This window comes from Chiloscyllium plagiosum, unplaced genomic scaffold (assembly GCF_037043375.1).
Source record: "Chiloscyllium plagiosum isolate Xiang-an unplaced genomic scaffold, Cpla_swu_hap1 HiC_scaffold_25, whole genome shotgun sequence".
NCBI classification, from domain to species: Eukaryota; Metazoa; Chordata; class Chondrichthyes; order Orectolobiformes; family Hemiscylliidae; genus Chiloscyllium; species Chiloscyllium plagiosum.
Window position 1 is genome coordinate 39,854,373 of NW_028270163.1, and position 20,203 is coordinate 39,874,575.

Sequence of the window (20,203 nt, forward strand, 5' to 3'; positions counted from 1 at the left end):
CCACATTAATTTCGCAGAATTGAAGACCTAGTTAAGATTGTACTGAGACTTTACAAGGAGCCACATGTTTTTGAAGTTCAACACTGGTGTCCGAAAGTTCCAGCATTCAGTCTTTGTGAAAAGCATTCTAAATTTTGAGGACCTTGAGCACTTAAAAATGTTAATGACCTGCTGTAAACTTCCTATTGCACGCAGAGACAGCAGCTTCATAAAGAGTGAGAGAGTGAACAGGGTCAGCAGCTCCTCAAACTGCGCGGTTGTGTGCAGGGAAGCAGTTTCATTGAAGAAAACGTTGGACATGTGTGAGAAGGGTAGTGGCAGCATGAGATAAAAACCAATGGCAGAGAGCCTCTTCAATCTGTTTCTGTCAGAGCTGAAGTGCACTGTCATGGGGTGATTGTAAGTACTTTGTCTATGCCTTTTTTGATCAGCCAAATGGTTTAAATCAGCAGATGTTACTGCAGATAAACAATACAGTTAAGACATCCACTTTTAAAATAATGGATGCATTGCAGCTGTAGTATGTGGGGACTTGTGGATGCTGATGCGATCCACAGTGACCACATTTGTGGCAATCTTTGGCTGCTTGAGGAACCTCAACACAGAGTTGAACAGCTGGAGTTTCAGCTACGGATACTACAATCCAAGGACTAGAGGGGTACCCGGGCACTGTTTCAGAGGCAGTCACGCCCCTTAGATTATTACATCAAATTTGGTCTGTCATCAGGTTCAGAAGGATGTGATTGAGAGTGAGGCGGATGTGGGATGCCTGAATTTAGCTGTGGAGGAGCTTTAGTCAGTGCTCTTGCCCAAAGGTAGAAGGTTTTTGCTCCTGGTATGCATGAGGGTGCAGATTGCAGAGATAAGGAGAAACACGGCCACAGCATCACAGGCCAGAGCATCATTCAACTGGGGAAGAAAACAAGAAATGTAGTACTTAGGGGAATAGATGCTATTCTCTGTAGCAAAAACATGGAAGTCTAGAGTGCCTACCTGGCGTCAAACTTAATGACATTTCTTTTGGTTTGGAGAGAACTTGAAATGGGAGGGGAATGATCCAGGTGAACCTCATAGAAAATGAGTTCCCTGATTGGGGCTGTTAATCTGGTGCAATCAGGGAGCGCTGACAGATTAAAAACAGCATTGTCAGACATCCTGTTCACTCTGCGGGCTGGCTCTTAGGAAGCTGAAGCAAGTGTCAAGGACTCTCCATGTGTAAACAAAGGGTGACTTGATGACAGAACAATGGCCTCAGTGGAACTATTTCACCAAAATTGTAGATAGGACTAGGAAAAGGATTCTGCTGTAGGCTTTTACATTACTTACTTACAGTGTGGAAACAGGCCCTTTGGCCCAACAAGTCCACACTGACCCGCCGAAGCACAACCCACCCAGACCCATTCTCCTACAGTTACCCCTTCACCTAACACTACGGGCAATTTTGCATGGCCAATTCACCTAACCGGCACATTTTTGGACTGTGGGAGGAAACCGGAGCACCCGGAGGAAACCCAAGCAGACACGGGGAGAATGTGCAAACTCCAGTCAGTCGCCTGAGGCGGGCATTGAACCCGGGTCTCTGGCACTGTAAGGCAGCAGTGCTAACCACTGTGTCACCGTGCCGCCCACTATGAGCAGTTTGGGATTAAATTTAAAAGTAGAACCACAAAGGTAATAATTTCCATATTACTACCTGAGCCATGTGAAAATTTGCAAAGGGTAAATAAGATTAGAGAGGTACATGCATGACTCAAAGATTGCTATGTAGATTACAATTCATGGGAACACTTCAACCCAGGGCATCAATGTGGACTTCACTAGTTTCCTCATTCCCCCACCCCACCTTATTCCACTTCCAACCTGCCAGCTCAGCATCATCCTCATGACCTGTCCTACCTGCCAATCTTCCTTCCCACCTATCCACTCCACCCTCCTCTCCGACTTATCATCTTTATCCCCATCTATTGCACTCTTAGCTACCTTCTCCCCAGCCCCACCCCCTCCCATTTATCACTCCACCCTGGAGGTTCACATCCTCATTCCTGATGAAGGGCTTTTGCCCGAAATGTCGATTTTTCTGCTCCTCAGATGCTGCCTGACCTGCTGTGCTTTTCCAGCACCACTCTAATCTTGACTGTGATCTCTAGCATCTGCAGTCCTCACTTTTGCCTATAATTCATGGGTCCCTGGCACCAGTACTGGGGAAAGAGAGAGCAGTTCCACTGGATTCAGCTTCATTTGAACCATGCTGGGACCCCGGAAAATAATACAAGTAGGGTTGTAGACAGGGCTTTAAACTAATTAGTTTGTGGCATCAGGGGTGAGTTTAAGGAAAGTTTAAAAACATTCAAAATAAATGAAAAAGCAGAGGTATAGTGTAGTAAAGAGGTAAATGATAATGTAAGTGCAACAGCAGATATTAAAACGAGAGCATACAACAGTGGTAAAAGGTCAAAGCTATGTTTCTTTACCTGAATGCACACAACATTAGTAACAAGATGGATGAGCTGATGGCACAAATATAAATAAATTAACAAGACTTGATCCTATTACAGCTCAGGTAGCTTTGTTGATTAAGGAAGGAATCCATGCACTTGTGAGTCATGATTGAGGAGCAATGGATAGTGATGTGTATGCAGCTGTGGTCACTGTATTTGAGAAAAGATATACTGGCATCGGAGGCATTTCAAAAGAGGTTCAGTAGGCTGATTCCTGGGATGTAGGGGTTGACCCCTCAAGCACAATTAATAGGTTAGACCTTCAGTCACTAGAGCTTCAAAGATTGACAGGTAATTTTATCAAAAAGAACAAGATTCTGAGGGCTCAGTAGGATAGATTTTGAGAAGATGTTTCCACTAGTGGGGGAACATTGGACTAGGGGTTACAGTTCAGAACAAGTGGACACTCATTTAAGATGGTAAGAAATTTCTTCTCCCAAAAGGGTGATGAATGTCTGGAATTCTCTACCCCAGAGTGTTCTGGAGGCTAGATTACTGAACGTGTTTAAAGAGCAAGAAGATAGACTTCTGAAGCATTGAAGAATTGAGGGCTATGAGGAGCTGGCATTAAAGACGATTTGAGGCCTGGGGCTGATCAACCACGATCTTGTTGAAAGACATGCCAGGCTTGAGAGGCCGAGTGGCCTACTCCTCTTATTTTTGATGTGAGTTGCCTTCTGTACAAAGGATTGTCATCAAAGGGATAATTGTAAAGGGAAGAACACTGAGAAACATCCAGCCTTTGTTCATGACAATAGAGGGTGCGAATAGCAGGTCAAAGATAAAGAAGTCAGGAGTAACATGAACAGGCAGGCAAAAATCTTCTTTCCTCAACATGAAGTAGAATTGTGGAACAGATTATCAAAGAAATAGTTAGAAATGCTAAAAGAAAAGTAAAATATTGCAGATTAGAAAGTCTTAAATTAAAACAAATAAATGCTTGAAATACTCAGTAGGTCAGGCAGAATCTACATAGAGAAAGAGATATCCACACAGTCTGAAGGTGTAAAAAATAAAAGCAAATTACTGCAGATGCTGGAATCTGAAACCAAAAAAGAGAAAATGCTGGAAAATCTCAGCAATTCTGGCAGCATCTGTAAGGAGAGAAAAGAACTGACGTTTCGAGTCTTTGACAAAGGATCAATTAGACTCGAAACGTCAGTTCTTTTCTCTCCTTACAGATGCTGCCAGGATTGCTAAGATTTTCCAGCACTTTCTCTTTTTTGGCAGTCTGAAGATGTGCAGGCTAGGTGGATTGGCCACCATATATGAGGGGTTACAGGGAAAGGTTGGGGGACCTGGGTCTGGGTGGGGCGCTTTTCAGAGGGTTAGTGCAGACTCAATAGGCCAAATGGCATCTTTCTGCACTGTTGAGATCCTATGATTTTATATTCATTTCATTCAAGATGCCAAACCCAAAATGGTAACCCTATTTCTTTCGGCAGATGCTGCCTGACCTGTTCATAGTTTCCGGCATGTTTCTTCGTTTTTAGTTTAAAGAATCAGAAGTGTTTCTGAAGAGAAAAGGCTAGTCTCTCAAGAAAGGATACATCTTTCTGTTCCTACAAATTCTAATGTTCTTGTCATGATACAGCATTCTGCAGTTTTCCCTAGCCCCCCCTCACTATGCTACAATTATTTCAGTACAAATAGACACTAAATAATTTTGACAGCTTCTGCAGGATCATGCTAAGCCACAAAGAGAATTAAATGTTCAATAGGATCTCAACTGAATCAATATTTGTTTGTAGCTGCATGAAGTTGAATTGATTCCATGTTAGTTTGAGAGCTATTATAGCTTACCAAGAAGCAATGGGAAGCAGTTCTTCTAACAGCTGTAATTCTAAGTACAAATAATCTAACTCAGAAAACGTGGTCTACAAATGTTTCTGCGATCAACGGGCTTTCACAGTGCACATTATAGGAAAGTAGCCAGCCTCAAAATGCATGTAATGCTTTGCAATCAGAATGCCTTATCATACCAGAGCCCATTATTCAAAGATCGTATCTATAAATCAGACTTGAGCAGCACTTAGGAGAGCTAGTCTGAAACAAAAAGATGTTGCCAAAAAATCCTTATGAGTTACTGTAAAACCTGATCAGAGACAAAAACACAGCTGAAATACATCTCTGACCTATAGTTTTCCTTGTGACCCACTGAAAACAATGGAACACTCTTCAATCAAAGACCTGGCAGTATGCCATGGGCTGCACCCGTCAAGACACTACAAATCTGACCTTATCAACTCCTGATCCCTGTCTGTAGCTGTGAGCACCAAAACAGAGACTGTTTTCACAAAGCTATTAAAAAGTGCTGATACTCAATTCCAAATTGATGGCATAGGCAGAACAGCCAGCAATTGAAGGTCATTAAACATAAAAGAAAGGTTACTTCCTGACCACATATATGTGTCACTCAGTGACTTTTCTATCCACTCACTGCCATTACTGTAAAACCTCTGTGTACTGAATAAATAGTACCAGACAGCTGTTGAACTATTAAAGTGCATGTGATGTGGATAAATGTTCAGACATGTCCTTCGGAAATTATACCAAAAGAAGAGTGGAAATGGAGAAAATAATAAACTTCAGAAGCTAATTCCGTCATTAAGAATTTAAACAGTAGAGGGTCCAGCATTTATCTGGCTTGTCATTTGTAACATATTCATGCATATGTATCACATGCAAGCATTAACTTTTTATTGTTGAAAATAATGTCAAAATGATGTCAGTGTTACTGTAAAGCATGAATGCTGCAACGTCTGTGTAATTATAGCAAAGCCCTTCCAAGAAAACTTGAAGTCCTGCGCTTATATGAGGGGAAAAAAATCAATCTAATTTAAAAAAATTTCACTCTGAGAGAAAGTATTAGCAATTAGTTCTGTATTAAAATTTTAAGCTACTTACATCAGTTGATTGAACTGCCTCGGCTTGGTTTTTTTTTTAATTTATATGTTTGGAATGTTGACACTTCAGTTTTTTTGGTAACTCACCCAGACTACCCAGGCCACATTTCCAATAAAGGCAGTTACTGTGAGAATGTAACGTTGTGTATCAATAGCAAATCACAGAAATATTTTGATTACGATTGGTTAATAATGGTGTTTTAAGACAAAATGGGTTCTGGAAAAAAGGATATTTCTAGGACACTACAACAAATCCTCTAATCTGATCACAAATAAAAATGTTCAGTGTCCTTCACAGAAATATTTACTGATCTTTTAAATTTAGTTCACACACAATGGAGGAGTCAAGATTACGAAAGCTTCAATTTTCAAAAGACCAGAGTTCAGTCCTTCACTTCTAATTTGATGCTAAATATTTAATAAATTTTATTATTTCTGCAGAAATATATCCTACCAATTACTGAAAGACAAAATTAATATTTGCAGTGGAAATCAACACCCAATTGTGCACGATGTCAATTATACTGTGAAAATTCCTGAACAGAAGCAAACATAAAATGTTCAAACCACAAGGCAAGTTGAATTATTTTTTCTCTGTTAAAGTTTAAGGCTCAAAATGTCAAAATTATTTTTTCTACTTTTCCCTTCAAAATGTGCAAGAACCTGTCTGGGGTGAGAGGACAGAAGTAGGCACACCTAAATGGGTGAAGCTGATCACTCTACTCCTGCAGTGAATACTGCAAATCAAACACAATCATAAGATTTCCAAGATGTCAGTCTACATAACTTAGTTGCAAAATTTGTACTTTTAGCAACAGCAATATCCTATGCATGTCTTGTAACATTGCAGAGAATCTGCAAATTTATAGACAGAGATACATCTCAGTATTTTGGGGTTTCAGTTCTCTGGCTGCTGAGGTACATCCTCAATTTATGGGAAAACATTATTTCTTTGTTTATTCCAAATTCTCCCCCAATCATGCTACTTATCACAAAATGCAAAAGAGGAATATATATAAACTTGTATCACTTTTCGATGCCATGCATTCCTTAAAGTGTTAGGGACCAGCTTCATTGTTGAATGAAGGTATGTTTGCTACTGAGATACATTCTTCTTATTTTCACTTGCCCTTGAGTGACAAAGCGTTGGCTCAGGCTTTAGTTATTCTGTATGCTCACAGGAGGGAATTCAGTCTCATCATCCAGATGTAATGGACCAGCAGCAAACTCATGTTCAGGAATGATCTCTCCATGCAGAGTCCCCCCATCCTCAGAATATCCTGGAAGGGAACATTAAATAACAGTGAATCTTACAGACCATTTAAATGCATTGCACTGCTTAGTCCACCTCTCAATGATTTTGTTCAACTTCATTACATTATGTAGATGTCAGCACAAATAATTCCTTGTACAATTTGATAGCCTACATTCTCCATAGGCCTTACCCGCCCTTTTTAATTTATTCTTCCATGGGATGAGGGCATCTCCACTGTTTGTTGTCCATCTCCAATTGTCCTAATTGATTTGAGTGGCTTGCCAGGCCATTTCAGTGTGAAATGCGTAACTGCAGATGTGGAGTCATATATAGACCAGATTGGGTAAGGACAGCAGATTTCCCTTTATAGAGATGGTGTTTTACAACATTTGATATTAGTTTCATGGTTGCCATGGATGGCTAGATTTCAATTCCAGATTTTATTGAATTTAAATTTCATCAGTTGCCATGGTGCAATTTCAAGCCTTATCCCCAGAGCATCAATCTGGGGCAATGGATTATTTCTTCATCATTATTATCACAATGCCACTATGTAATAGATATTGGAACCTACTAAAATTTCATTTGTACTACTGTATTGCTCACAGAGCTCTCTGTGTGACATACCTGGAACAAAGGGCATAATCATTTGGTCAGTCAAATATAAAACATTCCAAATGGCTGAGATTGAGTTGATACCTGGTGCTGTCGATGGCGAAGGTACTAAGCTGGTTTTGGCAACAGTTGCTGCATAGGTTGGTGAGGTGGAAGGTGTCAAGTCAGATTTGGCAGTGTCATTGTTGTCATCTTCATTGTGCAGCCTGAACCGTCCCCCCAAAAAGCAAAAAATCAAAAATGTCAAAATCTGAGATTCAATATAGATATTTGCATTTTCAAAGTGCAAATAGACAATAGACAATAGGTGCAGGAGTAGGCCATTCTGCCCTTCGAGCCAGTATTCATTATGATCATGGCTGATCATCCTCAATCAGTATCCTGTTCCTGCTTTATCCCCATAACCCTTGATTCCACTATCCTTAAGAGCTCTATCCAACTCTTTCTTGAAAGTATCCAGAGACTTGGCTTCCACAGCCTTCTGGGGCAGAGCATTCCATACACCCACCACTCTCTTGGTGAAGAAGTTTCTCCTCAACTCTGTTCTAAGTGGCCTATCCCTTATTTTTAAACTGTGTCCTCTGGTTCGGGACTCACCCACCAGCGGAAACATGCTTCCTGCCTCCAGAGTGTCCAATCCTTTAATAATCTTATACGTCTCCATCAGATCCCACATGCCACAAGGGGTATAGGTTTACATCCTCACCTCCAATGAGTTACTAATCTTACTGACACCAACAGTGTGATTAGTCCTAAGTGGAGGATTGGAATCACCTGCCATAGAACCTCAACGCAAGCAGAAATATTGTGTTTTCAGAAACACCCTTAAAGGGTGCTCCAAGTCGACCTTGCCTTGATGTTCAGGCATGCTGTGATATTATTATATATCATCAGTTATAATTCAGCAAATTACATTTCATTTCCCACTGATTTAGTTGGGAAAAGTAATAATACTGAATCAATAGTTTTACCAGTACCAGATAAAACATTAGGTTTAACTGCTGGAATCATAATATCCTTCTTTAAAGATATGTTTCTACCAAATTGTCTCATTTAACAGTCCTCAACATATTTACAATCTGTGAGCTTTTTCAATTCTTGCCATTAGGTGGTAATGAGTTTGAATCTCACTCCTGATAGTCCCAAATCATAGATACTTGAGATGTGGTGATCATGACAGTATTCCTCCTTTCAATTAATAGGATTAGATTCTGCTCCCACTCCAACCAGCCACAGCTAAAGGTGACTTGTAAACTGGCTCTGGCAATCATACTGAGATCCATTGGGGTTACTGTGCTTGCATCTGATGGGTGTATGTGTCCCCATCCTCCCATCCACTGTAGAGGGTAAATGGACTCTTTAGCTTTGATTCCAGTTCAACCAGGAGAACAAACTCCAATACATATTAAGAAAACACAGAATAGCAATACCTCACCTTCTCTTTTCTAGTAAGTGGTTCAACAATCCTATATAGCAACCAAGCCACACCTGTCAGCAATTCCATTTTAAAGTATTAATTGAAGCAGACTGGGAACTGTTTTTGCAATACTCTGCCTGATTGGCATTGTAAAATTCTACTGCAAATAAATTTTGAGTGGAGAATATTATGTTCCCATGCACGAAGTTATTAGACCAAGAACATAACTATGAGCATTGTTCAAATGATGGTAAAGTTGCTTATCCCCTCTGGCTAACAATAAAAGAACACAAAATGTACAATTTTTCAAATTGTGATTCAGAAACAAGTACATTTACTTCCAGATGTCTCCTTACAGTGAAGGTGCAATATAGTCGGATACAGTGCACATCCAAAGTTTTCAAACAGCAAAACTGTGCTATACATTTACCATTTTCTAAGTACTTTACATCAAAATTACATTAAAAAGAACCTTGTGCACTCTGAGTTCCTGACAAACATGCATTGTATTGTGTAATATGTGTTCTTACTGCATACAAATGTCGTGAACAAAAATAATAAAACTTGCCAAGAAACAGTGTGGGCTACCTACCTTGAAGAGAATTCTTCCTGTTAAATTTCCAGTTTCCACACACATTGGGAAGACCTGCTGCTGGACTTTGTACCTGAGAGAAAAAAATCAAGTGAAGGGTGACCCCTTTCTTTATGACTTAAGGTTGCTATGATGTCATAAAGAAGGGTGACCCTTATAGATATTTTCTAATCAACCTGTTCAGAGATGTTATTACATGCCTCTGGAGCAGGTGGAACCTGAATCGTGACCTCCTGGCCCAAAGGTAGGGACACTGCCAATATGACAAAAGCCTCTTATATCACATTGAAAAGCTGACTCCTACTCAAGGCACTAGTTCAATTAACTAGTAAGGAAATAAAGAAATTATTCTGTAAAGTCAGTGGAGTCAGCTTGAAGGGGACAGAAGGATGAAGATGCATGTAGCATGATCCTTTGAAGGCAGACAACTAAATAATACCTTTTTGTAAAGTTTGCAACCTCCACACACAGCTAAAGAGTAATCAAACAGTAAGGGAAATGTCTAAATTTAGGTTCCATCAGTAAGAAAGGGCATCCAAAACCACAAAAATGCCTGCTCAGCGTAGTAACTACTTCAGTCATCCAAATGACAAATATTTCCATTGGAAGCGAAGACGTTACTGTGGACCACATGCAGTGAAGTTTCACTGGTGCTGCCTATCAATTGATAACAATGAGGTAAACAGAAGCTAGTGAGCAATTGAAATTTACAGAACGTCTTGTACTCTTTCTTAGATGTTTATCAAATAAATAATTGATCACATTTTGAAAGACCAATCTTAAGCACAGCAGAGATACAGCACACCTATAAGTTTTGTAAACTTGTTCAGTTCTTGATGTTGCCTTCAGGCACTTAAATCATACCATGTTCAAAACAAGATTCAGTGGGCACTCCGCAGCTATACCAGCGGTGTTAAGTTTCTAAATACTCATTGGTAACTGCAGAATAAGCATTCACCTGTGTTTCTTTATCAGAACACACTCTCCACCATCATGAGGGTCCAAATTGTAAATGTAGAGAAATCCATCTGAGGCAGCAACAAGAAGTCGAGGTAACTTCTGTATCCTGTTCACCAAAACAATACACTTACTAAACCCAGAAACAATGCAGCAACATATTTCATCATTTTTTAACAGCCAAATCTGGTCTAATTTACAGCCCAGGATGGTTTTCTCAACATCCTCCTACCCATTTATGATAAATGCTTTCCAAAGAACATGTTTATGATTTTGTTATAAAAATGCACAAAATAATCTGTTCTCCACTGAATGGAGAGAAAGATGCTCAAATATATCTGATACCTTGTATACCCTCAGGGTGTCTTATCACAGCTATTCATTTGCAGACAGGTGCTTTTAAAAACTAAAATACATAAATGACCAGTAGTTTTCCCAATAGTTTTTTATGTATGGTTAATCTGTTCCAAGTTAGTTCCAATAGCAATAGGCCAAGACACTTTACTGCCCATTCATTAGCCATTTAGTTCATTGGTAATGCCAGCTAAAAGGCAGCATTTTCACTGAATTAAACTTTGCATCTCTTGCACTATAAACTAAATGTGATAAGGGTTTCTGCCTTTACCATTCTTTCAGACAACTTGGTTTTAGTGCCCTCATCTTCCCTGTAGTGAAAATATTTTTCTTCAACTCCTTTAGAAATCTCCTGCTAATGTATGTCCCTTGATATTAGTATAACAGTGCCAGAGGAAATAGGTCCTTCCTAATCATACTTGGTAAAGCCCCTTTATTTTGTACACCTCGATAATATCTCCCCATAGTCACCTCTATTCCAAAGAAAGTGATTCCAATCTATCTTATATTTCCTCATGGCTAAAATTCTCTAGTTGTAAATCTCCTCTGTATCTCATGTAAACTGTATTCTTTCTGTGAAGTGGTGATCAGACTGTACATAACACCTACAGTTATGCTCTAACTGGTATTTCGTACAGTTCTAGCATAACCCTCCTGCTCATATATAACTTAGCTAAAGAAAAATCCTATATGCCTTCTTGACCATGTTATCTGTCCTATTAGAATAGATTGCTTACAGTGTGGAAACAGGTCCTTCAGCCCACACCGACCCGTGGAAGTACAACCCACCCAGACCCATTTACCCCTTCATCTAACACTACAGGCAACTTAGCATGGCCAATTCACCTAACCTGCACATTTTTGGACTGTCGGAAGAAACCGGAGCACCCGTAAGAAACCCACGCAAGCTCCACACAGACAGTCGCCTGCGGCGGGAATTGAACCCGGGTCTCCGGCGCTGTGAGGCAGCAGTGCTAACCACCGTGACACCCAGGGAAGAATGCAGTTTACATGAGATACAGGAGAGATTTACAACTAGAGAATTTTAGCCATGCGGAAAAATAGGATAGATTAGAATAGAGGTGACTATGAGAGATATTATTGAGGTGTACAAAATTAAGGGGTTTCAGGGAATCTAATAATGAACCCTGGAAATAGCCACAGAAAACTGCCTTCCAGTTACAAAATACCAGTCCAAGTTTTCCCTTTGTGTCATAGAGGGACTCTGTCCAAGCCAATTTTGGATCCAATGTGCAACTTGCTCTTAGATGACATGGACTTTATTGTCCAATTTGCATGTGCACCCTTATCGAAAGTCTTGCTAAAATGCATATAGACTACTTGTTGCATCATCAAAAACCTCAATTATGTTTATTGGACACATTTTTCTCTTACAAAAGATCCAATCCAACTGTCCTAGATTGGTTTCTGCAATCTAATTGAAAATATTGACCCTCAGATTTTTTTCTCCCTCACCACAACCAAGAATGAGCTGATTGGCCTGCATTACTTGGATTATCTTTTGTTTAACAATAGTACAAAATTAGCAGTCATCCAACCTGGAGCCAAACAGGATGGTCATCTTTTCCCTTGTTTCTCTTAGCATCCTGAGTTCCACGTCATGCAGCTTTGGCAATTTATCTACTTTCACTCATCCTCAACCCCTAAATATTTATTTTCTCACTGTGTTTATATCTTACAATACACACAGACCAGTGAGCCTGACGGTGGTGGGCAAGTTGTTGGAGGGAATCCTGAGGGACAGGATGTACGTGTATTTGGAAAGGCAAAGACTGATTAGGGATAGTCAACATGGCTTTGTGCATGGGAAATCATGTCTCACAAACTTGATTGGGTTTTTTGAAGAAATAACAAAGAGGATTGATGAGGAAGGAGTGGTAGATGTGATCTATATGGACTTCAGTAAGGCGTTCGACAAGGTTCCTCTTGGGAGACTGGTTAGCAAAGTTAGATCTCATGGAATACAGGGAGAACTAGCCATTTGGATACAGAACTGGCTCAAAGGTAGAAGACAGAGGGTGGTGGTAGAGGGTTGTTTTTCAGGCTGGAGGCCTGTGACCAGTGGAGTGCCACAAGGATCGATAATTTATATAATTTTCATAATTTATATAAATGATTTGGATATGAGCTTAAAAGGTATAGTTAGTACGTTTGCAAATGACATCAAAATTGGAGGTGTAGTGGACAGCGAAGAAGGTTACCTAAGATTACAACAGGATCTTGATCAGATGGGCTGAGGAGTGGCAGATGGAGTTTAATTTAGATAAACGTGAGGTGCTGCATTTTGGGAAAGCAAACCTTAGCAGGACTTATACACTTAATGGTAAGGTTCTAGGAAGTGTTGCTGAACAAAGAAACCTTGGAGTGCAGGCTCATAGCTCCTTGAAAGCAGAGTCGCAGGTAGATAGGATAGTGAAGGCAGCGTTTGGTATGCTTTCCTTTATTAGTCAGAGTATTGAGTACAGGAGTTGAGAGGTCATGTTGCAGCTGTACAGAACATTGGTTAGGCCACTTTTGGCATATTGTGTGCAATTCTGGTCTCCTTCTTATCAGGAGGATGTTGTGAAACTTGAAAGCTTTACAAGGATGTTTCCAGGGTAGGAGGATTTGAGCTATAGGGAGAGGCTGAACATGATGGGGCTGTTTTCCCTGGAGCGTCAGAGGCTGAGGGGTGACCTTATAGAAGTTTACAAAATTATGAGGGACATGGATAGGATAAATAGAGAAAGTCTTTTCCCTGGGATGGGGGAGTCCAGAACTAGAGGGCATAGGTTTAGGGTGAGAGCGGAAAGATATAAAAGAGACCTGAGGGGCAACTTTTTCACGCAGAGGTTGGTACGTGTTTGGAATGAGCTGCCAGAGGAAGTGGTGGAGGCTGGTACAATTGCAACATTTAAAAGGCATTTGGATGGGTATATGAATAGGAAGGGTTGGAGGGATATGGGCCGGGTGCTGGCAGGTGGGACTAGATTGGGTTGGCATATCTGGTCAGCATGGACGGGTTGGACAGAAGGGTCTGTTTCTGTGCTGTACATCTCTATGACTCTATAATTACATTTAAACTAAATGAAACAAGAAACTAACAATACAAGACTTAGTTCCGAAGAATGGTCACTGGACCCAAAACTTTAACTCTGCTTTCTTTCCACAGGCGCTGCCAGACCTGCTGAGTTTTTCCAATAATTGCTGTTTTTGCTTCTAATTTCCAGCATGTGCAGTTCTTTCAGATTTTTGTTTAGTGTTCCACAAAGAAAGCTAGTCAACTCTGTCATGGCTACTTACACAGTAAGTGTACAGATGCTTCGTTGCCCAGAGAAGTTGAGACGTACTGTGGCAAATGCTCGATCCTGGTTTATTATGCCCGAGACTTGGGTAGGGAGGTAGTTAGTGGCTGCCATAAACATCTTTCCCATGTATCCACTCCAAGAAGGAGATTCCTCCTGAGGCCTGCTGTAATCAAGAATACCTTTCAGAGATCAGAAACTCGACACTGTGTCTGTCAGTGTACATTACCTGAGTATTATTTTTCTTTCCAACTTGATCCAAATGAATATAAGATCAAACCTTTTTCAAACACTGATAGATCACAACTGTGAAATGCAGCTGTAAGTTAATGCTACTTGGCATTTCCACAGTTTACACTACTCTGTGAAGAAACAGCCTATAACTATAAAAGCCATTCCCAAGGTACAGGATTGAATTTGCATGTTGTTGTTCAGTTTGCACATTTCCCGTTAAGATACCCAATGACATTCTTGCATTCCTTTTACAATGTCTGATCACTTGTGAGTCAAGGGCACAAAGCAGCTTTGTGCCAATGCAAGTGTTTAGTTACAGGCCAGTGTAGCCAGCAGACTGAGAGTACAGGGAGACCACTCAAAGGCTGCGCCACGTCTATGCTCAGGGCACTAACATTCCTTTTATCCATTCATGGATTATGGGTGTCACTTGCAAGGTTGGCATCAATTACCCATCCCTAATTTCCCTTGAGGAGGTGCTGATGTGCAACTATGTTGAACATCTAGGACAGGAGGGAGTTCCAGCATTTTGACCCAGTATCAACAAAGAAGCAATTTTCTTTATTTTCAAGTCAGGATGCTGACAGACTTGCAGGTGCTGTTGATCTTGCCATCCTTCTAATATGTAGCACCATTGAAGGAACCTTGTTAAAGAAGATTCAAATGAGTAGGTGATGGCCTAGTGGTATTATCGCTAGTCTATTAATCAAGAGACCCAGATAGTGATCTGGGAAAATGGGTTCAAATCCTGCCATGGCAGATGGTGGAATTTGAATTTGATAATAATCTGGAAACAAGAGTTTAATGATGACCATGAATCCATTGCCTATTGTCAAGGGGAAAAAAAAACATCTCGTTCACTCATGCTCTTTAGGGAAGGAAAGCTGTCAGGTCTACATGTGACTCCAGACCCATAGCAACGTTTTTAGTCGTAACTGCCCTCTGGGAAATTAGGGATGGGTATTAAATGCTGCCCCGCCCCAGCCAGTGACACCCACTTCCCATGAGTCTGCCAGTAGAGAATGCATGTTACCAGGCAATCAAATGATAACTAAACATTTATATTCTCTTTGAAGAAAAATGTTCACATGTATTAATTTGTTTTCTGTAGTATTTTGCTGACAAGGGCAGGTTAAGATTGGAAGTTGCTTGTCTCAGGGATGTTCCTAATTATGCACGCAATCTATTAACACAATTACCGAATGTATGACTCACTTTATGCTGAGTAATAGATAAACAGGTTATGTAGTGTCTCTATGTGGTGGAAAAATGCACTGCAGCCAAAATCATCCTGTTGTTAGGGTGGAGGAAATCCAACTGATGTTTTCAATTGAAGAATTGAAGCTTTTTGATTGAAATCTTATAAATGCTGGGTCCAGGGTTAAGAGTATTTGGAAAAATTAAACACTGTCGCGATATGACACTTTAAATTTCTTTGTCAGCTACAGGAGATGGACCTTTACCTTCCCAAAAATGGGTGGGTTCAGTCGGCTTGTGATATTTTAAATGTTAAACATTTTGAACTAGGACTCAATCCATTTATTTCTAGTTTTAAGAACGGCAGGATGTTCAAGCTGAAGAGATGAGGAGATGGATGACCAATCTACTCACAGGAAACAGATTCTTCACTAAAAATATTGAAATAGATATATAAACCTCAGATTTTACAATGGTAATTTAAAAATACCTCTGGCTGGCAAGGTATCCAGCTAAAAGATAGGTGAGGATTCCTAGAAATAGCAGTAAGCCCTTTTCCAGCACTGCTTGTAGGTCAATAACACTAGCTCAACCTCTGCATTCCCTTGGGTCCTCTGCTGAATTCTGATCTGCATCCTCCAACCTATATCCTATTCTTGCCTTGACAATCACTCCCTCTTTACTCTCTGCTCATTAATTAGTCCATCAAAATGAAATGGAAATAAAACAAAGGCATTTTCATGCCCTGCCTTTAAATTCTGTAGGATCAGAGGAGATTCTGGATTTTTCAAATATAAAACTGCTCTGCCCACCTCTTGTAAATACTGGCATCTGAGTCTCATATCAACATGAGTAACAGGCTCACTTTTGTATGGAGAGTCGAGAAACCAGGACGTTGTATTTTGAGCACAAGTGGTTCAGGGAGATTTAATCATGGCCAAAATCATGGTGCTGTTTTGATTGAGTACTTAGGGGAAAACCGTTTACATTAGAAGGAATACAGGGCACAGACACACAACACTCAGAATAGAACAAGGCCATTACAAAGGTACCAATTCACCAGAATGTAGCTAATCCCATTCGCACATCCTTTACTCAATGTCATGCAATATTTTTTCCAGAAAAGTTCTGATCGAGAAGGTTCTCTGAAATACACTTTCTTTGTTTTCTCTAAACAATTCCAAACTATAAAAGGACAATTGAATCCCTCCATGCATGCCCCCATCTACATCAACGGAGCAGAAGTTGAGAGTGTTGAGACAGTCAAGTTCCTGCGAGTGATGATGACTGACAACCTGTCCTGGCGCTCTCACGTAGATGCGATGGTCAAGAAGGCACAACAGCACCTCTTCTTCCTCAGGCGACTTAGGAAATTCGACATGTCTATAAGGACCTCACCAACCTTTACAGATGCACCATGGAAATCATACTATTTGAGTACATAATGCCCTGGTCTGGCAACTGCTCTGCCCAAGACCATAAGAAACAATAGAGGATTGTGTGCACAGCCCAGACCATCGTGGAAGCCAACCTTCCATCCATGGACTCCACTTATATCTCTCATTACTGCACGAAGGCTGCCAACATCATCAAAGATGAAAATGTGTTGCTGGTAAAGCACAGCAGGTCAGGCAGCATCCAAGGAACAGGAGAATCGACGTTTCGGGCATAAGCCCTTCATCAGGGCTTATACCCGAAACGTCGATTCTCCTGTTCCTTGGATGCTGCCTGACCTGCTGTGCTTTACCAGCAACACATTTTCAGCTCTGATCTCCAGCATCTGCAGACCTCACTTTCTCCTCGAAAACATCATCAAAGACCCCTCCCACCCCAGTAATGCTCTCCTAAAACCTTTACTGTCAGGCATAAGATACAGAAACCTGAACACATGCACCAAGAGGTTCAAGAACAGCTTTTTCCCTGTCATTATTACACTAATGAATGGAGTCTAACTTTAAATAATGTTAATGTTGATCTTACTTCGCAACCAGTGTAACCTGTAAGCCTCACTCTGCCTAAGCACCCTAACTCCTTCCTCACTATGATCTGCACCTACTGCTCACAAACAAAGCTTTTCACTGTCTCCAGGTACAGATGACTACAATAAATCAAATCAAATACTACTTGTGCCACTCAGTAATTTCCCAGCAAATGGTACTCCTTCATATCCTAGTGATTAGTCGGTGGCCTGAAGAAAGGACCCGATAGTGTAATGGCACTGCTATTGTTCCTTAATCCAAACTGAAGAGACTCTGTCCTTAACTCCTCCAGGGTATCCTGTCTCTCTGGTACTAGAATATTCTCTTTTAACACTACTCCCCTCACCCACTGTTTCTTTTCTTCCTGTCTTTCCTTTTGAATCCAAACATATTTTGTCCTCAATCCTGCCCTTTTGTAGAGCCCCGACACCATATTTCTATGTGGCAATTCGAACCCATGGCTCACCAACTTTATTATCTAGTACATTGAGACACATCATTTGCAAGTCTATCTTATAACTTCTTATATTGCCTTTTAGTTGGATTCCATCTCAGGCAATCCTGTTTCTTATTCTAGTGCTATCTGTCTCCACAAATCCTTCTGCACCTTGTTTTGTCTTTCTAATGTGATAGCATGGTGTCCTCTCTATTATAGTTTAAACTAATTCCTACAACACTAGTGAGGAAATTGGTTCCAGGTCTATGGAGGACTGCAGAGCTCCTAATTCCCTGAAGAACTGGTCCATAGCCCAAGAATGTAAAGCCACCCTCCTACACCATCAATCTAAGCATACCTTCTTGTTCTCTAACTTCCTCTTTAAGATAATTAGCGAAAGAATTAGGGAGTAGGGGATAAAACTTAAAAGGAAAAGCCTCTTCAGTGCTAACTTTCTAAAATGATTGCTGAATAGGCTGGGGCTGGTTTCCCTGGAGCATTGGAGGCTGAGGGGTGACCTTATAGAGGTTTATAAAATCATGAGGGGCACAGATAGGATAAGTAGACAAGCACTTTTGCCTGGGGTGGGGGAGTCCAGAACTAGAGGGCATAGGTTTAGGGTGAGTGGGGAAAGATTCAAAAGGAACCTAAGGGGCAACTTTTTCATGCAAAGGGTGGTGCATGTAGGAAATGAGCTGCCAATGGAAGTGGTGAAGACTGGTACAATTACAACATTTAAAATGCACCTGGATGAGTATATGTATAGGAAGGATTTAGAGGGATATGGGCTGGGTGCTGGCAAATGGGACTAGATTAATTTAGGATATCTGGTCAGCATGGACGAGTTGGACAGAAGGGTCTGTTTCCATGCTGTACATCTCTATGACTCTATAAAACCTTGCAAAGCCTAAAGGAAAAATTGAGGGAATGCAACCTTTTTGATAGTTCTTTCAAAGAGACTGAACTGTCATAATGGCTCACCTAATGTATGGTAACAGCTTATGATCTAGCAATTACACCCATGTCCTGATGGTACAATGGTCTGATTACTGACAACTTTCTGACATCTTGCCCATATCATCTAGAATCTAGAACAACAAGTGGGCAGAAGCTTATGAATGTGAAACCAACACAGACAGGTTCAATTCAGTCCTTAGCCTCTGTTTCTTCCAAATTTCAACATATGGGTTTTGAAATCAGAAATGATGCTGGCTCTCTGCCTCTACGTGTGATAAAGGAATCTGTTTCGGCATCTACAGAGATAGCACAGCCACGTAGAGAGAACCAAAATTGCTGACTGAAGTGATCATATCTCACATTGTTGGTGGGCTGCTACTATAAAAATCTCCCTCACTTACACTGCCAGTGCTGAACGACATATTTGACATATGCAGTCAGTATTTGGACAATTATTCTTGCAAGAACACAGACAGAATAGCTCAAGACTCTGATAGTGTTGCCAAGAGTTCATTTTTGCTTAATCTTTCAATTAAACTCATTCCATATTAATTCCCTGAATACATATGCTAGTACTTTCATAATTAAAGCAGCCAGATAGGCAGATTGACCACTATTACAGTCAGATGCAAATCTCTGTTTCTGTACTGTTCCGACTGAGAAGTGAGGAAGGTTGCTGAAATCTGTAGACATAGGGTAAACAAAATGACAAGAGTGCATGAGTCAGGCATAAACTATCTAAACTTGTGTAGTGGAGTCTACGCTGAAAGAAAAACAACATTAGAACTCTGGACTTGACTCTTCCTAGTAGTCAAACTGTCCCGACAGAAAGTAATGTGAATAATTAAATGTCTAGTCCAGCCTTAGTGGGGAAATTCTGAAGGACTACTGTACCTCTGGCTGGGCTGTTCAAGTTTGAAGATGTGAATAGTTTCTGTATTACTTGATGCTGACAGGAACTGGGAGTCTCCACTGAAAGCCAGTGAGCCAATATTTACATACCTGTTGCAGAACAAAAATAACATTGTATCAAAATCAGAATGTGGTAGAGAAAGAAGTGGTGCAGTGGGAAAGTACTCCCACATCCAATGCCAGCTTCAAAATAACCTATTCCCAAAATTCCTGGGGCAGAAAGGAGAAGTTCTGTGAACCCTAAATGAAGACAAAAATGTAGTGTACAAGCTGTTGTTCTCAGTTTCCACTTTATTAGAAACACTTTTCTGAATTCTGATAGTGATGCCACAGTAAACAGCCTGTGCAGTCCTCTACATTAAAGGGCGGTGTGTCTAGGATGGATCATCACACCTTTAGAATTAGAATTCTACCCATTTTATCCATTACACCTTTATATGCAGGTCAGAGCTAATAGGTGATCTATTGAAGTGCAGCACAATAGAAGCTCAGCAGAAAGGCAATGATTCTGAAGAGAATTGACTTCCTTTATACTGTCTCTAGGTTACTCTCTCATGAGAGAAGTTACATCATTGTTTTTCACAAAATT

The 20,203-nt window shown here is 40.5% G+C and overlaps 1 protein-coding gene across 5 annotated transcripts in view; it reads right to left on the reverse strand.

Moving 5' to 3' along the window:
• The window catches only part of LOC122562187 (WD repeat domain phosphoinositide-interacting protein 1), a 103,811-nt gene that overhangs the window by 16,756 nt on the left and 66,852 nt on the right, over positions 1–20,203 (reverse strand). For 3 of the 5 annotated variants that reach the window (XM_088000633.1, XM_043714832.2, XM_043714836.2), the window contains 5 exons: positions 19,597–19,704; positions 13,898–14,065; positions 10,242–10,349; positions 7,359–7,480; positions 6,584–6,684 (listed from right to left, as the gene is read on the reverse strand). In XM_088000633.1, the coding sequence (XP_087856759.1) occupies positions 6,584–6,684; positions 7,359–7,480; positions 10,242–10,349; positions 13,898–14,065; positions 19,597–19,704 (607 nt within the window). Of the gene's footprint in view, positions 1–6,533; positions 6,685–7,358; positions 7,481–10,241; positions 10,350–13,897; positions 14,066–19,596; positions 19,705–20,203 lie in introns of all 5 variants that reach the window. The other 2 variants (XM_043714833.2, XM_043714834.2) reach the window with 2 other exon arrangements.